Source organism: Anas acuta, chromosome 3, assembly GCF_963932015.1.
Source record: "Anas acuta chromosome 3, bAnaAcu1.1, whole genome shotgun sequence".
NCBI classification, from domain to species: Eukaryota; Metazoa; Chordata; class Aves; order Anseriformes; family Anatidae; genus Anas; species Anas acuta.
The window spans coordinates 108,322,893-108,342,580 of NC_088981.1; the positions used below are offsets into that span (position 1 = coordinate 108,322,893).

Here is a 19,688-nt window from a genome sequence, read left to right on the forward strand (position 1 = left end):
CGTAAGCAGAGTTACTACACCTGTGAGCAATTCTATAAAAAAATGGCAAAAACCTAAACCTATAAGTTTTGGAAGTTTCTGGAAAGATGTAAAAATGGTGGCTGAATCACAAAGTAATTGAGGTACCTATCACATTATAAATAATTCAACTGATGACTCTCCACTTTTGCTTCTAGATGGGCAAAGCCATACTTTAGACTACTGGGATTTGTTAAACATCAACAAAAACCAAAAAACCTCTCAGAACTACATGATGTAAACACATCAGGCAAGGCTAAGGGGGGGGGTATTTTCATGTGTGACCTAACCCACAGTGGCAGATAAGGCTGAGCTGTCTCACCCATACTACATTCCCCAAATCCGACCCAGCACTTGAACAGCTGGGTGCACAGGAGTGCAAAAAAGAACACCCCCAAAAAGTTTTCCCATGGGAGCAAATAGCCCAGGGCAACTGGGGCAATGGCATTTTTGTTTCTCTCTGGTATTCTCAACTAGAAAATGTGACCGCCTGTTGGAAGCATGGGAATCATTTCAGAGGAAACTGCAGAAAGTATTTATATTAGCATTATTTGTTATTATTTTAAAAATACAAACTTGTCTTTCTTCTGTTAATAAACATGACAAATACTTGAATGTAAAAAAAAAAAAAAAAGTATTTTCACAGAAAAGCTGACACCAAAAGTTGATTTGTAATCCAACTTTTAGGGCTTTTCTATAGATTTACATTTTCAGCTCACAAAACAGCGCTCACAGACCTGAATACATTATGCCTTATCAAATTCCCTCAAATGTCATGTTTATACACCAACTTCTAGATTACAGAACCAGCTGGTTTTAAGTCTGGAGGGAAAGGGATTCTAACAGATAAGGCAGTAATATGAAGAGAAAATGTTCTGAAGCAATAAAACCATATACCTTGTGCATTATGATCTTCCGCTGAGCAGGTTCAGCCATATCAATCATCTTCTGAACAACGTAGTTGGCATACTGGTCCTTCATCATGGTGTATAAGGCACTGTGAGGACCATCGTTCTGGCAGCAGACCTCATCGATAAGTAAAGCTCTTTCAGCACGAGAAGCGTGAGTTACACATTTTTCTACCACATTGCTGAAAAATAAGACAAATGCATCCTGTGATTTAATATGTAACATTCTTCCAAGTAGCAATTTGATTTTACATTTATCTGAACAAGTTCAAGTGCCTTAATGCTACTGAAGAGTCCATTCTAAAAATGTTAAGTCCTGATTTCCAAACCTTTACTCTGTAATACCTGAGGAAGGTAAAGGATTACCACCAAAAGTCATTTTCTGATACTTTTAGGAGAGATTCTCCACTGGTCCTACGGCAGATATACTGGACCTTGGGTTGCATATGTATTGTAGTACATCTGTTTTTAGTTGTGGACCCTTTTAGGATATAGAGAAAGCCAGATACAAGGCTTTCTACTTTTTGAATAAAGGATCTTTTCAGGAGCATGCCTAAATCAGAGAAACCCTCAAATATTTCTTTGTGTAGATGTCCACAACCTCCAGATGTCTCAGAAGCTGAAAATGCTATCAGTGGTTATAAGCCAGCAACAAAACGATTCTTGTCATGAGTTTCTGCTTTAGAAATTAAACAAGTTCCAAGGAGAAGAATGTGAATAGTTCTGTTTAGGCAAAGAAAAATAAAATCCAGACAAACTTGCTACTTTGCATACAACTGATTTTTTAAAACCCATGCCCTCAAAATATCACGACACGTTTCTACTTAAGATTGACGACAAGGTTAGTCTCACTATACCATCCAGGATGAATTCTGAAGTATATTTTCATTAGAAAAAGGTGCAATCTACCTTTCAGTAAAAAACACTGAAGGATGATTTTTAGGTCCTAAATAAAGACTTTGAGTCTTCCTAATGCATAAAATCCTTGTCATGCTGAAGCACAACGTTTTACAGCTAGCCTTTCTATGCTTGGAAATTGCTTGACTGGACTGATAGGAAAAAAAAAACAAACAAAAAACTGGAGGTCTCAGCTCAGCAGTGTATCAAGCAACTTCTAGGAGAGCTTTTCACCTAGCTCTGGGGATTCTCATATGCCTCTCCTTGGAGTCTGGAAGCCCCATTCCCTGAACTTGTAGAGGGTGAACACAAGACATTCCATAAAACCCACAAAATCTTGTTTGTTTTACTGGAGAGTTGCATTTCCCCTTTTCTTTCCCCAAATTCATATTTCACAGAGGGTAAGATACCACCGCTGTTCATCTCTATAAAAATACGAAATTTCAGAAAACGGTACACAAGGGAAAAATAAATCTTTTTGTAACACACTAAATAAATCCAATACTACAACTTCAAAAGGTTAGTGAACCTTCAATATTATATGAAAGCTGGGCAATACCTGGCAAATTTGTGCTGACTCAGAGCTAGAACTTTTCCTCTGATTTCTGAAACGATTTTACTCTTGTCTTCAGGACGACCATGCTCCAGTACATGTTGAATAACATAATTTCCGTATTGATCCTGAAAATAAGATGACTTCAATTTTCTTTTGTGTTCATACCAAACAATCCATGTAGCTATTGTCTATTTGTATAAACTTTCAACTTACTATTTATATGGATATAAGAAAACGGCAGTAATGTCAACAGCACAGAAACAAAGGGATGCAAAAAACGCTGCATCAAGAATTACTTAATGGACCACAAAATTTACATGAAACATGGAAATTATCTGTAAAAATGGCATTTTGCTAGAGTACCTTTTATTCTCTTAAAGAAAGAAGTCTTCAAAATTAAGATCATCGTTCTGTAACAGCTGTAAGATCTCCCTGAAATTTGGTTCCCCAAATGCAGTCTAATAGAGACTTTATATACAAACAGGTGAGAAGTAAACTAGAGTGAATATAAAGCAAAAGGCAATTCATGCCTTTTAACATGTAGAAATTCCTACTGAACACGTCTCTTCCAGTATTTTAACCTGAATCCATTTCAAAGCCATACATTTTGTTCATTTGAGACCAAGACAGGAAATCATGTATAAGGTCTTTGGCTTGGCCTTCTTTTAGAAGAAATGTCCTAATTGTGTATGAATATGCAATGTATATTGTGTGTGTAGGAACGCACGATGTATATTTTTGACAACGCATTTGTGTTTAGATATTATTAGAAGTTATGTGAAGGACACCGGAATGAACTGAGAAACTACAAAAAGGCAATCTTTGCAATAAATAAATATAGAAAGAAATAAACCCAAAAACCTAATTCTGTGCATGTACAATGTATACTTGAAGCTACAGCCAAAAGTGTAAGGAAATGGCTTTTTATATCTTCTTTGCCTCCCAACTTCCAAATTCATTTTCATTAAAACTATGGAAGGAAAGAAAGACAAAAATCAATGTCTACAACGCTAAAAAGAAACAAATGCATTTAAGCTATTTCATACACTAAGAAATGGGAATAAATTATGATAATATAAAAAAGCTCTACAATGCATTGCAAAAAGGAATATACTAACCTGTACTAGTTGTTCTGTGTGCTGATGCAGTTCTTCTAAGATGGGTAAAGTCTGCTCAGCAGTGCAGTGTTCCAGAATACGCTGAATTACTCTACAACCATATGGATGAGTAGAAAGTACGAATACCTTAAAATAGAATTGCAAATTTAAGTTAATCCAAATAAAGTTTACAGATGCACTACTATTGCCATGTTCAAAATGGAACTGAACTTGTCAACTACTTCTATAAAAATATGAACGCTTTTGCCTGCTAGTATCAGAATTCAATCCCCTGTAAAAGCCAGAAAAACAGACTAAGAGGCCATTTATAATATTCCTTTTTATCAAGGACTCCAGTAATGATACAGCTGCCTAAGAACCAAGTTTTCATTATGATGTTTCTAGCCTATTAACTGCAAAGAAAACCCCTGAAGTCTGACCCTTAGTTAAACATGGTTCACCTTTCAAGCTTTCAACTTTGTTCTTCATTTTAAGATTTTGTCTTTTATAAAAAGGAGCTCAATTACAGTAGCTGATTTTCACTGTTTTCACATTCTCTGTCACAGATACAATATTTGTAAGTAAGCATTTAAAACATACAGACATGATCTTACTTATTCCTTTTCCAGAAGTCAGTTTTGTGTTTTGGGAATTAATTCAGACTATTTAAGAGTCAGTATCAGTCAGAACTGAACAGAGAGAATCTTGGTCGATCAAACAGAGATCCACATGGTGGAAGGAGGTGACAAAGACACATAACCATTGGGTGACATGACTGAAGTGCGGTATTTTTCATTTGCCACTTGAGATTAGCTAATACATATATACTTCTAAATTTACAATGACTTGGATTTGTAGATGGATGTCCAGTAAATAAGCAGTCATGCCTCAGTCAATGGGGCTCTATTTATGGTTTAGAAACTGCAGCTCATCTATCCCATACGCATTTTTTGATGTGAAAAGACCTGCCCCTCAGCATCTTGGTACACCATTTACTGCTACGTACAACAATAATTCTGGTAGTGCTCTTCTAAGTGCGAGAGAATTTATCGTAGACTTTGCTAAGAAACACATATGGTCAGCCATTAAAGTAAAATTTAGCAACACAGCCAAGTTCGTACGATGTTTTACAATTCTTTGAGACTATAAAAGTACATGTTTGTCACAGAATATATTCTCTAGCCCGCGGCACAATACCAATCTTGTATGAATGTAATTTTGTTGGAAACATAAAAAAAAAAAACTTTAAATAAACAAATACCTTCCGCCCTTCACTTAACACTAGCCCATGTGTAGGGAACAGATTACTATTTCTTCAAAGTATTTCCTTAATGACAGGTATTAATTGGAAAACACTGAGACAGACGTACGAGATAAGTAACAGAAGAAAAAAATGGAAAGGAAATTTTAATGAAAAGTATATTCCATGGATCAGATACTTTATTATTACATAAAAAATAGCAATGCTAAAAGTTATAAAGGAAATTTAAAATTGCACAACACAAAACTCAAACAGCCTGGCCATAAGCCAAATACTTCTATCAGTATTTATAGCACACCCAAACAGGTTTTCTAGATCCTCAGCTCTAACAGATTCATCTTTTTACAGCGTGAAACTGTCTATTCAACAGCTTTTCCATTTTATCATCCCCTCCTTTAATCCTACTTAATACAAGCTGACTGGTAAAGTGTCAAGTGCTATCTTGTATATGCAAATGATGGAAAAAGATCTGTAAATCAAAGCAACCCTACAGAAAAGGAAACCAACTGTTAACACTACCTGTCCTTTGAATGCATCAATGATGAACTGGAGCGACTGCGGCTGAACACACTCAATACATTTTTGGACAACATGGTTTCCATTTTGATCTTTCACACATTTCAGAACGTGACCATCCAACTCTTTCACCATTTCATTCTGGAAAAAAAAAAAAAGATTATCTTTTCAGTGATTTTTCTTCTTCTTCTTCAAAAAACAGAAGTTCCTTTTCATTCTAACTGTCCACTTTTCCTATGCACTGGTCATCTACTTGCATATCATAACCTTATAATTTAAACTATTTTTGGTCCCTAGGGCTTTTCATGATTTTCATCATGAAGGGAACCATCCACAATTTAAGCAAGTATAAAGGTGGGTGCTATTAAAAAGAAATGAAATACAAAAAAAAATATTGTTCTAACTTACAATTACCTGCTGGTCAGGTGAGATAGACTCAAGTGCTTTCTGAATAACTCGACAACCATACATCTGTAGGGCTAATGGCAGAACGTGACCACGTATGCGTGTTGCTAGGGCTAACTTTTGATCCAGGCTTCCAAACTAAAAGAAAATAAATATGCTGTTAACAAATGAAGACATGAAGTATGCTGGAATTTATTTTACATGACAGTCAGAACTTTCATGATATATTAAAGATTTACTGGGCCTTGAATGATTTTTCCCTTTTTACCTCTGACAGGTATATTTACAAAAGCTTTCCCCCACCCCTCAGTGCAACATTCTGCAATATTCTACATTCCAGTCACGTACCTGCTTTCAACTGCATGGCTTTAAAGGCAGCAGAAAAAAAAAAATCTAAGTACTTTATACTTGCCTGTCTGTAGGAATACAGATTAAGATTTAAGTGCAATAACCCATTTATTTAGACAAATGGTATCAGCCAAATTACATCAGATTACCATAGCATACCAATTCAAACTATGTATTCTTCACCATCTCAAATTTGTATTGGTCACCTTACATCTTACGTACAGTAAGCAAGCTGTAACAGGAGAAAGAGAAACCAAAAACAACAAAAAGAAGCATCTGCCCTGTAGCTGGTAACTTCATGTGCCTTGGAGGATGATTCTCACCATGAGTGCTTGGGGAAATCTAGAAATACCCAGGCTTTGGAGAGAAAAATCAAAATGGTTTTATATGCTGGCTGTATTAGTGTATAAGCTAACTAACATTTGTTCAGCAGTAGCTAGCTCCTGCCAATATCATTCCCTCCTCAGTGTCACCACAACCTTCTGTTTTGCTTCCTGTTTAACAAAGAAGATGCCAGACTGGCTTCAGAATAACACAACCCTGTGGGAAATATTAAACCCCACATCTGTAGTCACCAAAAGCTCTGAAGAAAGCTCCAACAACTTGTCCCTCCCACTTAGATGATGAACAAACTCCCTTGCTATGTGTAAAGGTTAATGTATTTTTCTTGGGAACTCTTACGCAAAATTAAGATGAAACATCTCTCAATGGTCAATAATTATCTCTCTTGAGCAAGATCAAGAACTTATATGCCGTACATCAGCCACACTTTTCAGAAGATATTCTGATTTTGTAGAAAGAATATCAAGACCAAAAAAATGAGCACACTGTTTCGTAGGCTTTGTAGACTTATTAAAAAATTACATTCCTGTTTAGAGTGAACAATCGTATTTTTAATTGGGCAACTTTTTCTTATTGAACACTTTTCAGCTTCTCTTTATATCCAACTAAGTATTTTGATATGGTCCTCGATTTGAAGTACACCATGCTTGAGATCTGTCCTAGGTTGTGTTTTGTTTTGTTTCCACAAGCACAGGCATTGCCTTTTCTCCTCCTCTCCTCAGGTTGAATCTTGTAGCTCTTTGGTAAGGCAACAATAACACAAAAGCAAAGCAGTTTTAAATACTAATTTTACTAGTACTGAATGTATCATACGACAGCCCTTCCCCAAATTTTTTCTGCCTGAACACAGTGTTTGATAAAAGTCCCTTCAGAGCACTGGACAAAATTCGCACATCTATTCGTCTGGGTGCAAGAACATTTTTCAGAGCCATTTTTTGGCCAAGATGCAGTAACCACTACAAGTATCCTTCAAATCTTTTGTGATCCCCAACACTAACTGGAAGTCTACGTAAATCAAGCTAAAAACTCGAGTGTGCAGCCAATGCTGCCTACTATCATGTGTATCACCAGTGCAAAAGAAAGCAATGCCTATAATTCTCAGGCCTGTTATGAAAAAAGGGGGTGGAACAGAACAGAAAACACGTGTGCACTATTAGACCCCTGGGTTCTGTAGTGAGAGTCCAGTAGAATTCTGCTATGATGTTAAGAAAAAAAAAACAAAAACATTTAAATTTAATCAGACTTTACAGCTTTTCATTCAAGTTTCTGTTCATACACTTTGTGTTAGGCTTACCTCAAAGAACTTCTGTATTACATAGTTTCCAAACACATCAGTCATCAATTGATATGCTGCTTGCAAGATCTCATTAAATACCATCTGGCGCTCAGCTGGAGTAGCTCGCTCTAGCTTTTGCTGTATAAATCTAAGTGCAAAAAATGTACATTATGCTTTACATGAACAACAGGAAAACCTCTCAAACACTGTTTCAATGAGACACCTCGACACTCTGAAGCGAGCGTTCAACGTTATAGAACTTATTAAAATGAAAGTAGTGCCTTTGCATATGAAAGGATGCATTTCGGTATAATGATCCTTAAAACTTTCATTTGAAAAGTATTAAAGATGAAAAGAATAAGAACAATAAACAAGTACCTGATGATGTATTGCTAAAAATGGTTTTAACATTCCAGATGCCAGATATTTTGTTTTCTTAATCAACACCTTTTTGATACTTAAAAACTAGAGTTTACAAGCCTAGTTATAAGGCTGTTCCTAACCTGAAAACTTCTATAAGCAGCTAAATTTATACTACTGTTACAATGCAATTTCCTAGAAAAGAAAGAGGTCAGTGTAAGAGCATGTGCTCCAATTACTGGCATGCTTTGCATTAAGAAGAGTCCCAGCATGTTTAATGTTAATATGACATTATCAAAGCAGTAAAACGTCATTAACTTTACTGTAGTAATTACCTAGAACCATGCTGATCTTGGGAAAATTCAACAATATGTCCAACAAGGTCTCTCAGTTGAAGATTAGGGAAGCGATTATTTCTGAAATCTTCCAGCAGCCGACTGCGTCCAGAAGGCATTATATCAGACCTACTGTAACGGAGGCGTGAAGGAGGGAAGAGCTGACTGGTGGAGCTAAAAAGACTGGAGGTACTTGCCGCACTGCGATACTTTGCTTCTGCTCCAGGTGCTGCAGAAATATAGCGACCACTACCATTTGTCAGTCCTCCTACAAGGAAGCAGCTCTGTCAGTGAAAGCCGTAAGGAAAATAAACAACAGCAAAACAGCAAGTGTACTACAACTACAGATACCCTTGGAGCCAAAGGAAACAACAGTGGTGTCTTGTTATTTACGTTTACCTCGTTTTGGTTTGAGGAGTTAGATAGCTTTATCTGCCAAGAAATAAAACCATTCTCCTCCTCGTTTTCATTTTACGTGAAGGGCACCAGGAAAAGAAATCTCGTGAGAAGAGGGTAACGAAGCAGGTAAAGTGACCACCCAGACATACAGAAACTTTAGGGCTGGGTGGGCCTCGGCTTAGTGGGCAGATCTCCACCTCACAAGCAATTCAGATGATTCAGACTCTTGTTAGTAGTCTTGAAGTTAGCCAATTGTTTCAAAACAGACCATGAAATCTGAACTACCCTTCAGTCCCTGCTGAGGTTCCTTTCTGTCAATTCATAGCGTGAAAGGGCCTTTTTGGGGAGGCACGTGTGATGCCTCTTGTCAGGCTGTACCTGTTCTGCAGGAAATTTGATGACTTCAGCATCCCAGGCTTTAGATCTGGTACCTCTCTCTACGCACTAAATGCGTCAAATTTCAAAGCAGGTAAACTAAGAACGCTCTACTTAATTCTAAAACAACCAGAAGACATATTAAACAAGTTCCTTTTAAAAGCATCAAGTCCTCGCCTGGCTGTGAAAACATGCACCACTCACTACACTTTGTCTTTCCTTCCTTTCCATGAGCTGAACTGCTTTGCTAAGGTCCTTTTCCTTTTCCTAGTGGTCCCACCTACGGCTATCCTCTCCCAGCCCTGTGAATTTCCCCTCACACACTGCTCTTCCACCACTTCACGTCCCTCTAACTCTGCCACAAGGCCTCTCTCCTCCACAACAGGCAGCAATTTTCATAATAAGCATGCAAACAATGCATCTTTTGCAACTACAGTATGCTTTCTCAAAGGAATATTGCTATAACACAAGCAGGACACAATACCTCAACTCTAGCATCCAAAAAATACCAAGCTAAAATCATCGAGTAAAAAGTGAAAAAGAAAAAATATTCTCATTTTCCCCACAAATGATCTAGAAAGTAACTGATAGCCCTGTCAAAGTCAACAGAAGCAACTAAATTTGAATTTTAAACAAATTGCAGTATGTGCTGTTTGAATGGTGCTCTATTACACAGTGAACAAAAAAATGTATCAGCTGACAGTGCCCCAGCCAAGCCTTCCTTTGGTTCCAAGCATTTATAAGGCCAGGCAACAACAGAGCTACAGTGGGCTGGTAACGTAGTAATGGTCAAGTATCTTTTTCGAAAGGTCAAATCGAAATACCAGGATCTGATATGTTAGTGCTCTGCAAGACGTATCAAGCATCACATTTATTGAATTCTACAGGATTATGCCCTAAAATAAATACAGGTTTTCAAAATTCAGTGGTAAGAATTAGTAAAGACTCAGAAAATAATTTGTCCCACAATACCTTAAAAAAAAATTACTAGTTTTTCTTTTGTTTAAAATTAAAGCCTCTTAATTCTTTATAGCCAGAAAAAAAATCATCTTTAACTATCATTTTTAGTTTTCATTGACAATCACTACTTTCAGAAGAGAGACGACAGCGACATGATACTAACAGACAAAGGAAAAAGAAACCCAACATTCTGCAGGTGAAGCAGGATGCAGTGATGCTCTACAGTGATTCTTCTTCTAGGAATGGCCTCCTAAACAACACGGAACTTGTGTACCTGAAAACATGGACTTTGTGATCTAAATGATTAAAACACTGGAATGAAACCTGTCTGCCTTGGAAGTGCTGTGCAGTAACAGTACTTAATGCCAGTAGAGGGCAGCAAAGCCCGTTTAAAAGCAGCCTTAATGGGCTCTTCTAACATTTCTACTGCTTCCCGGATCACAGGCTCAATTCTCTGCCAGAAACTAACAGGAGAGTTTCAGCTATGAGTTTACATACTGCATGGGTCTAATTAGCATCAACAGTCAAATTGCGCATGTGAGTCAGGAATCATTTATCCATCTTTATATTTTATTTTATTTTTTTTAACTTGAGCCTCCATGTAAGTATGAAATAAATGTGACAATCTACCCAACAATTTAATTAAGAAACTTCCTACCTTTTAATAAATGTTTTATGTGTGTAGTAAAGCTGCACGTATACAATTCGCACTCAGGATTATCAATCAAGTCCTTCCTCTTGGGAATGGTCCCTTTTTAAGTTTTAAGAACACAATGCTGCAACTGGGAGACTTCCTCTCTAGCCTGAAAAACTACCTAAGATGATCGCATTAAGCAGGGTCATAATGCAGGATGGCTAAAAACATATCCATCATTCCTAGAGGGAACTCACACTTCAAAAGCATAAGCTGTAAAACCCTGGAAACTATTAGAAAAACTGTGATTTGGTATTTTTTTCCAAAAAAAATAGCTTTTCTCTTTTTTAATTTATGCAGTAATGTTAGCTGAGTGGCAACTTTGCAGATTTGAAAAATAAGAAAACCACAAAATAAATCCTATTGTCACAGAAACTTACTATGTCTCAATACACTCTTGTATAAAAAGGACTATTTTATTAAATATTATATTCTCATTAAATTCTCTGCCCAAAGCCAGCTATAAGCCTTAGTGTGGAAATTGAAGACAACTGCTCTCCTCCTTCCCAAAAACTTTTACTGTGAATGGCTTAGAACTGAAGAACTGAAATGTGAGTTCTAGTCACCCAAATCCTCCTGGTGAGCCTACCACATCTACCACATCCCCATCCTCTTCAAGAACTTCTAGTATTGTTTTAAAGAGTCTGACTTCCTACCAGAACGTAACACGTGCTAGTTCTTACTAATTACTTTGGGGAAAAAAAAAAAAACACACAAAAAAAAACACCCTTACCCTACTAGATCAAAACACCTAGTCTAAACTTTTCTGCAAATGCTGGCACTTCAGAAGACTGCTGTCAGGAATCCGTGTGTCCACACAATTACAAACCACTGGGGAATAAAGCAAGGAGCTTGTAGCTAATCACTTAGCTATCACTCCTGATTTTGTAAAAGGAAGATCTCTAAAGCAAGGAATATTATTAAGTTGTTTTATAGTTTAATTGAACCCAAATCCCAGTGCCTAGTCCATAGGGAAGAAGAGGCTCAGAGGCATAAAAGGTATACAGGCCATCTAAAACAGAGCCTTACTAAGCTTTAAGGAGACAAATCATGTTAAATTATTGACCTCCTTAGCTTAGACAACATATTTAATGTAAAAGGTAGTATGAAAAAGTATTAAAAACTAGATTTATCTAGGTCTATGCAGATTTATTGATAGCATTAGTCTGTTAGTACTTATTACCAAAGCATTTGGTTCAATTATTTCTAACCAAGACATAAAACAGATTTATTGCACAGAAACTGCTGTTTAAATGCAGCCAGCACTGTTATTTTTTAGTAAAACATAAAATTATATAAACATGTTAAACTTGATTTATACAAAATATATTTTTTTTTATCTGTAAAAAAAAATCAGCTTAATCTCATCCTCAGCTAAAACGAGTACACATTTTTATCTACTCCTGAGAAATAGACTATGTATGTGTGTGTGACTGTATATCCATGCATATGCATTTTAGGAATCAATGCAAGTGCTTATTATGCCTGGTTTACCAAAGTCCTACAGAGTAGGTACATGACAGAGGCAAGGCAAGGTTCCCCAGAATGGAGGTCCCTTGGCATAGCCCTATTACCCAGAACAAGCCGTTCCTAAAAACACCAACATCATCTACCAACAAGCTCGGTCTGCAAAGCACAGACTGAATAGAAGTACCTCCAGAAGCCCACATTTTGAAGATCCTATCCCTAAAACCAACCCTTGAAACGCTGCAATGTACCATCCTACAAGGAAGTGCTGCCAATCTAAAGGAATTTTTATAACATGGGAAAAAATACTTCTGTTTGCACCTTTTTGTCCCTGGGAGTGAAAGGGTAGTTCAAATTCATGACCGTGCTGCTCCAACTGATTACAGTAAAGAAGCAGTTACAAACTGATAAATCCCTTCAGATACAGGAAAACTGACACTAGACCAAAGTAATTAGTGCGTTCCCGTTTTAGGACGTTGGGTAAGAGTGGTGAGAAGAGATAAAAACAGCAAAATATCACAAGTTTCTTGTAAAAGGGCAACTGTTGTGTTGTGTCTTTTTTTGTTTGTTTGTTTGTTTTTTAGCTACAAATTGCAGCAGTGTCTGACAAAGGGGTTATAAAACCATGCACCCTTCCCCAGGATTGTGCTCTAGTATTCTGGTGGCTGAAACAGGAGCAACCGAGTTTGATGCCCATTTTAAAACAGGAGTTAAACTTAGCTGAACCTGTTGATACAAGCAGGCAGGACAACGAGTTTTGAAGGTGGAGGGAGAGCTGCATTTGACAGGCATTATCAGAGTACCAATGGAAACTGCATGCAGACATGAACTTACAATGTTGTTCTACTCTGAAAAGTGACCGGGTGACCCTTCGCAAAACACACTCCCTGCTCGATTTCAGGTGTAACTTCTTATTTGGTGAAAAAGCTTTGCCTTTATTAGTATTTTTTTTTACGTGAGAACAAAACAAATCTTCTAAGAGTGTTGGATGAACACAAGCAGAATAAATTTAACGGGACAGACAAATGCAGAAAAAGTCTTGGACTTTTCGCAACGGTGCACCGTGGATGCAACTGCACGAGGATATTAACACAAAGGGCAGAGTGCAGGAAATGCTAAAAAAATCACTGCATTTTTTAATGAAAATATCCAAGAGATCCTCAAATTCAAAACTTCCGATTGGTTTGGTAAGGCAGCAAAAAGTTTACCCATCAACAAAGTCCACTGCTTGTGGAAGATGAAGAGGCTGCAGGCACGGAAGCCAAAAATGTGTCAATTTTCAGAGTACAACTGTACATTCTGGCTGTTCGCACACTGATCTGGTACACGATTTTAACAAAATATTATACTTTGTTCACACTGCCAAACAGTCTGAAATAGATTATAATCAGTATATATTAACAATTTCTGCTGATAGAGGTAGTCCTCTATACTGATTGCAGCTTATCTTCTCCAAAAGCCTTTTATTTAGCATTTTTCAGATGTAAAGCAACACGACTTCAAATGTTTTCAATTTTAGATAATGCCTTCCAAAATTTGGCTGAAGTATAGTTTTCAGTAATATGAAAACTATTGTGAGAGTACTTTGGAAAGAAAGAAAGAAAAAGATTTCCATGATAACCCCATTGTCAGATGTTCAGAACTTTCTCAAAAGCCTCCATTTGGGCTGAAACTTTCCATGCTTGGTCTCAGCCCAAAGGTGCACTTTGTAGACCTGGAAAAGGAAAAAAGGTAAGTAAAAAAAATAAAACGTGCTGAAACATCCCCTTGCCCAGCTTTACTTTGGGTATTCAGCACATAACCATGAAGGGGATACTGAACTGCAAATGTAATATATTTAAATTACTTTTAACATTGTTACAGAAATCACACATTTCTCACAAAGTGCATTTTGCTGGGCACTTTTAACTTTTTTTTTTTCCCTGTTTAATTTGCACTAAACCAAAAGTACAGGGGTTAGGTTTCCTACTAGGAGTGCACACTGGAGCAACAGGCAACTCAATCTCATAAGCGTAGCCAGTTTTGTTGTACAATTTTAGCATTCAAATTAAATGACTGCAAATACTTGCAGTGAAAAAAGGAAAGTTTATCAAGCAACCTCAGGTCAGAGGCATTCTCTTTTAAATATACTGTAGGCTGTGGTGGAGTTTCTTTAGATTTTAACGTTTATTTTAAAGATTGAGCTCCTGTGTCATCTAGCTAGCTGAAAAAATTCCGAGATTACTGTCATCATTCCTTAAAAATACATCTGATAACAGAGAGCCACCCCTGACAAAGCTTTTGCTGTGTCTTTAATAAATCCATTTTCTTTTCTTCCACCAGCCTGGCGGTAAGCACTTGTCATCCTGGCAAAGCATCGGGGCCGTACGGTAGCAGGCTCCCTGGTTCAGAACCACCCTTCGGTACACATTACAGCGACAGCTTTGCTCACTTCGTCATGGGAAGGGGCAGCAGTGGAAGTCACATCACTGCTCCACACAGAGCTCGTCTTTAAGCATTCGTAAGTGGGAACACACTGGAGCACAAACAAAAATAATGCACCTTTGCTCGGCAACTGCAGACAGTTCACATAGTACAAAAGGGATGGGTAAATCTTACTGGGCCATCTGCAAGGGAAGAAAAATCAGCTGTTGGCCCGACACTGCAAAAAAAGCTCAAGTGCCCTCCACTGCCAAATCAACGAGCATTTGACTGTGCTCTTCAGCCTTCAGGAAGGGGCCCTCTTCATTACAAAACTGTTCAACAGCAAAGGTAACGTGACATCTCTTATGCAACATATAATTTCACACATAGAAATACATACACACATACAAACAAAACGTGGTTTTTGGTTTTTTTTTTTTGGTTTTTTGTTTTTGTTGTTTTTACCTAAATGCAAACTGGATGAGGATCCATGTGATGAAAGTGATGGCGGTGGCGTAAGTGAATGTCCTGGAGTTTGGCTTGGCAGAGGCATGCCTATTGGACTTGGAGAGGAGGAAAATCCCAGACTATTGTAAAATGGCTGCCCTATGGGTGCTAGGCTGCTACTAGATCTTTTGTACAAGTCAGAGCTAGTAGATAGAGAATCTCTCCTTGTGGCACTACTACTTGCAGAACTGCCAACTGAAGAAGAAATAAAAAGACCCTAATTACACAGTGTCAACTGAATAAAACCTAATCCCCAACTACAGCTGGGCAATAACAGATGCGATCACAATAATTACAGCAATCGTTATGACAAAGACAATTACTGTGATAACCACACATGCTTTTAAGTAAATCTAAGTGGGTATAAACATACCACTGGTAAGTAATTTCATCAATGCCCATGTCTTTCAACATTTTATTCTAGACTTCTCACAGCAATATTGCAGTACTCCATTTGAACACCCTGGCTTCAGGCATTGGGACAAACACGAAATTTATGAGATTACAGTGTCACTGCATATAGTAAGTGCTTCTAAAGATATTCCCACTAAACTCTTCAAGATTTTTTTTTCCAACAGAAATTATTAGTCAGCAATACTTGAGTGCAGGCAAAAGGCTAGAAACAATTTTTTAAGGGTTTAGAAAATACACTGTGTCACTATTCAGCTGTTTCTGAACTTCCTCTTGTTTGTGAACCCCTCGTCTTTAGGAAAAAAAATGACTACTTAAAAATCCCTGAGAGAATTATAATTCTCAAAGAAGCGTTTTGGAAAGATAATATAAAGAGGGAGTAGGCTAAGAAGAAGATGAGAAGCAGAGCAGAGATACGAAAATTAAGGTGAGAAACTAAAAATGTAATTTTACTGCTATCACTCTTTCTGACAAACAAATTAGACTATGAGCTTTGTTTGGCTGACAGAGTATTAGTGAAGGACTGGTTATCCTGCACAGCATCATTCGGCAGGGCGATGAACAGTCTAGGACAAATTAGGAGAACAGAAAGCTTTTAGAAACGTTAAATTCTGTTATCTGTGGCATACTAGTGACATATTTAACTGTAGCGCCTATTTGAAACACTGGAACATTATATCAGTGATCTAAGACTATGGATATTTTGGCAATGTAAAGCTGCTTCTTAAGTTGAATTTGGAAGATTGATTTCTACTTCATCTAAAAAAGGAAAAGGTCAAAGTTTATTCTTCCATAATCCTTATCCTCATCAATGTACCCTACCACATCTGGCAGCATGGTCCCACATAAAGGTCGCCTGATACTTCCCATTTTGAGAGAATAGAGGTTGGCTGTTCCTAACATCAGCAATGTGGCTAGTATTTTTTCATGGCAAGTACCTCCTTGGACCAAATTGTTCAAAGAAGTTCTGCCCAAACGACACAGCCATTTTAGCAGGAAAGATGCTTCAAGTTTAGTGAAGTAATCCAGCCACCTTTAATTGGAGAAACTGATGCTTTCATTTACTCAGATCATCATGCTAGCAACAGGAGACCTTTATTTTCATGCTCTGAGCTAGAAATCTTAGCAAAATCACATTTCATCCAAGTTCAGCAGAGATCTGGTACAGACTCGTAGCTGAAAACTCAAACTCCTGCCCATTCATGGCACGTCTGAGATGGCTGATGAAGGTTTTCCTGCAACTGTACTTCTGGGCTTCTGTGTCCCATGCCAAAAACGGACTCTAAAGCTGCTGTCCAAGATCCCACCTGGTGTTCAGAAGCCCCATCAGGCAGTGTGGAAAGGAAGTTATCTACTTCAAATGCAGAGGAGACAAAAGCCAAACACAAGAAATAGACCAGGAAAAAAAAAATGAAACCAGAACCAGGAGGAGAGAAAGGTCAGACAAAGGAGCCAACAAGGAGACTGCAAGGAAACTGGCAGGCAATTTCAGAAGTGGTGGAACTGAGGATGGAAAAGAAAGCAGATCTGATGAAAAGCTAGGCTTATAGAAAGTGTATGCGACTGTGGGGCAAAGGCCCTGGAACAGTTAGCTGATAATGGGAACACCACACGGCACGAGCAGCAACAGACACAAACTGGGGGCAGGAGGGGAGATAAATGTTGCCTGGAAGCTGGGAAGGCACACATACTGGAGGAGAAGCCAGGAGGAAAAGATACTGGGCTAAATAGGCAAGGAGACTGAGAGTAAGAAGAGCAAATTAAGGGAACAGTTGAAAGAAATCTTGAGGTTTGAGACTAGCTCTACAGGTTCTGGCTCAGCTGATGAGCTATGTGCATGTTAATACAGCGCTATGGGATGGATTGTTATTTTTCCAACTGGCTATGGGGAGAAAAAAAAAAAGCTAAACCTTAGGGTTTCTCATTCAGCTAGATTACTGCAGCTTGACAAGTCACCACGAGCCAGCTGAGCTGAATCTTTACACACACACAAGCAAAGCTCATGGAAACAAGATAAATTGAATTAGCTCAGCCCTCTTTATCACTAAACAAATGTAACCGTGTTAGCTACAAGCTGAAAGAAGTCATCTGGGAAGCTGCTGTGGTCGATCTAATTCTCAGTTACCTGTTAAGCTGCAGTACCTTACCATGCACCTAAATATTTAAAGTGGAGTGTGAATAACTTTGTAATAAAAGAGGACTGTAACGTGATTTCATTTACATGCTATGCTTGCCTCTTCCTATTTACTCCTTTGTTGCTCAGTCATTCTGCTAGAACAGGCTCAACTTTGCCTTTTTTTATTTTATTTTATTTTTTTAACAGAGCTTCTTCCGCTCTCTCCCGGCAGCAACTGAAAACATAAGCAAGGTGTAAGGGCAAGATCAGTACCGCCATCTGTCAGACCTCATGGAACACATTAACTGAAATCCAGCCCTTACAACACGCTTAGACAAGCTACAGATAAGCTGAAGCCTTGGCAAATCAAAAAATAAACTCACTTTTAATTTGCCTCAACATGCATTAACAGTGTTTTTGTAAGTACTCATCTGTGTAATTCAATTCATATGTACATACAGCTCTTTTTTTTTTTTTAATTTTATTATTTGTTGCTTTTTTAAAAAAAAATTAAAATCAGGAAGCATATTTTTAAGTGGCTGTTATGGCAAGTACAATTTATACTTGGCAGAAGGGCACTTTCAATGTACTTTTACTCCAGTAATACTACTAAAAATCTTTCAGGTTTAGGTAGCACCTTTCATCAGCACTTCTCAAACTGCAAAAGCACCAGCTTCCTGCTCCTCTGTGGAAACTACCAGGCTAATTAAATCACCTAGGACACGGCTGCAAGATTTCAGAACGTGCTGTCTATGCTGAAGGCTCTGCACGAGGCTCTGCAACTGAACTTTGCTACAAGAAAAAGGCACATCATCTCCTGTGCCAGGAAAAAAAAAACAAAAAACAAAACAAAAAAACTGTTCTGTTTCTTCTTAAGCAGACAAAACTAAAATTTGCATTGTATGGAGGTCCTTGTGATAATGCTGGATAAAGACTTCTGTGGCTTAATTCTTTCTATGGCTTAAAAGTATTCTACCTAGAGACTTAAAATGGGTCTGCTGCATTAAATATACAGATATGCTTATGACCACATCTATCAATGAAATGAAACTGTATCTAGAGCGAAACACAGCTGCTAAGAATTCACTGAACTCCTGCAAGTAGCTGAGGAAAAATCTGCACTACAAAATACAGCACTGGGATAGCACGATTGTTTTGTGAGATTTACCTGCTGTGGCCCTACAGAAAATTGTTAAGAAGCCCTACCCATCTGAGTGGCCTTTAAAAAAAAAAATAATTTGAAAATGGCATGTTTAGAGTTCCCTGCTCCACTCTTTAAAGGCAGAGGTTAGAGAGGACCAGTGTAAAACTTTATTTTGGATTTCCTAGCATTAGTTTTGTTAAAGCAAATTGTCAGATTATTTTATGAAAAAACAATACTGAGAAGATCTCAGTGTTGGTATGCGGTAATTTGATGTCACTATTCTCCACTTAGTTACCAAATGAGAGGTATCATGTTTTAACACTGAAGGGTGTGTTTTTCCTTCTGTTTTTCCACATACTGAGCTATTTTGTAATAATAGTCACTTTCTACACTCCTTTCAACATTTTTATAAAGCCTCATGGGGCAATTTGCTTTGAAAAATACTGTTTAAGTATAATTTTTTTCTTCCAATTTCTACACATCTGCAGGATACATAATATAAATATGCTCCATTTATCTCATTAAAATAATAAAAGTAAACAAATCAGTTCTGTAACTCAGACACTAACAGGCCAAAGGAAATATTCTTTGGAAAAAACATCTAACTTCCCTTACTAACGCTGAACCTTAAATATAAGAAAACCTACCTTTTATATTTAAATCTGTGAGAATGAATTTCTGCTATAGAGCATACAAAAGATGACAACTATTTTTTTTTTTTGATAACATAAACAGGAGCATCTGTTGCTATAATTTAAGGCCCCAAACTCTGCTTAAATGTATCTAAGATTAAACCTATTGAAATTAACGAGGACTATTATTAGGTTTTCAGTCCTTCCAGGATGACAGCCTAAATCCTCAAAAAATGTTATGGAAAGAAACACTGCAATATT

The 19,688-nt window shown here is 37.5% G+C and overlaps 1 protein-coding gene across 7 annotated transcripts in view; it reads right to left on the minus strand.

The window, feature by feature from the left end:
• PUM2 (pumilio RNA binding family member 2) overlaps nt 1-19,688 on the minus strand; it is a 68,809-nt gene that overhangs the window by 1,968 nt on the left and 47,153 nt on the right. For 3 of the 7 annotated variants that reach the window (XM_068678695.1, XM_068678692.1, XM_068678691.1), the window contains exons 13-20: nt 15,083-15,319; nt 8,320-8,587; nt 7,643-7,772; nt 5,662-5,796; nt 5,257-5,394; nt 3,498-3,623; nt 2,383-2,504; nt 916-1,108 (exon numbers count right to left, since the gene is read on the minus strand). In XM_068678695.1, the coding sequence (XP_068534796.1) occupies nt 916-1,108; nt 2,383-2,504; nt 3,498-3,623; nt 5,257-5,394; nt 5,662-5,796; nt 7,643-7,772; nt 8,320-8,587; nt 15,083-15,319 (1,349 nt within the window). The remainder of the gene's footprint in view (nt 1-915; nt 1,109-2,382; nt 2,505-3,497; nt 3,624-5,256; nt 5,395-5,661; nt 5,797-7,642; nt 7,773-8,319; nt 8,588-15,082; nt 15,320-19,688) is intronic. The other 4 variants (XM_068678694.1, XM_068678693.1, XM_068678696.1 and 1 more) reach the window with 3 other exon arrangements.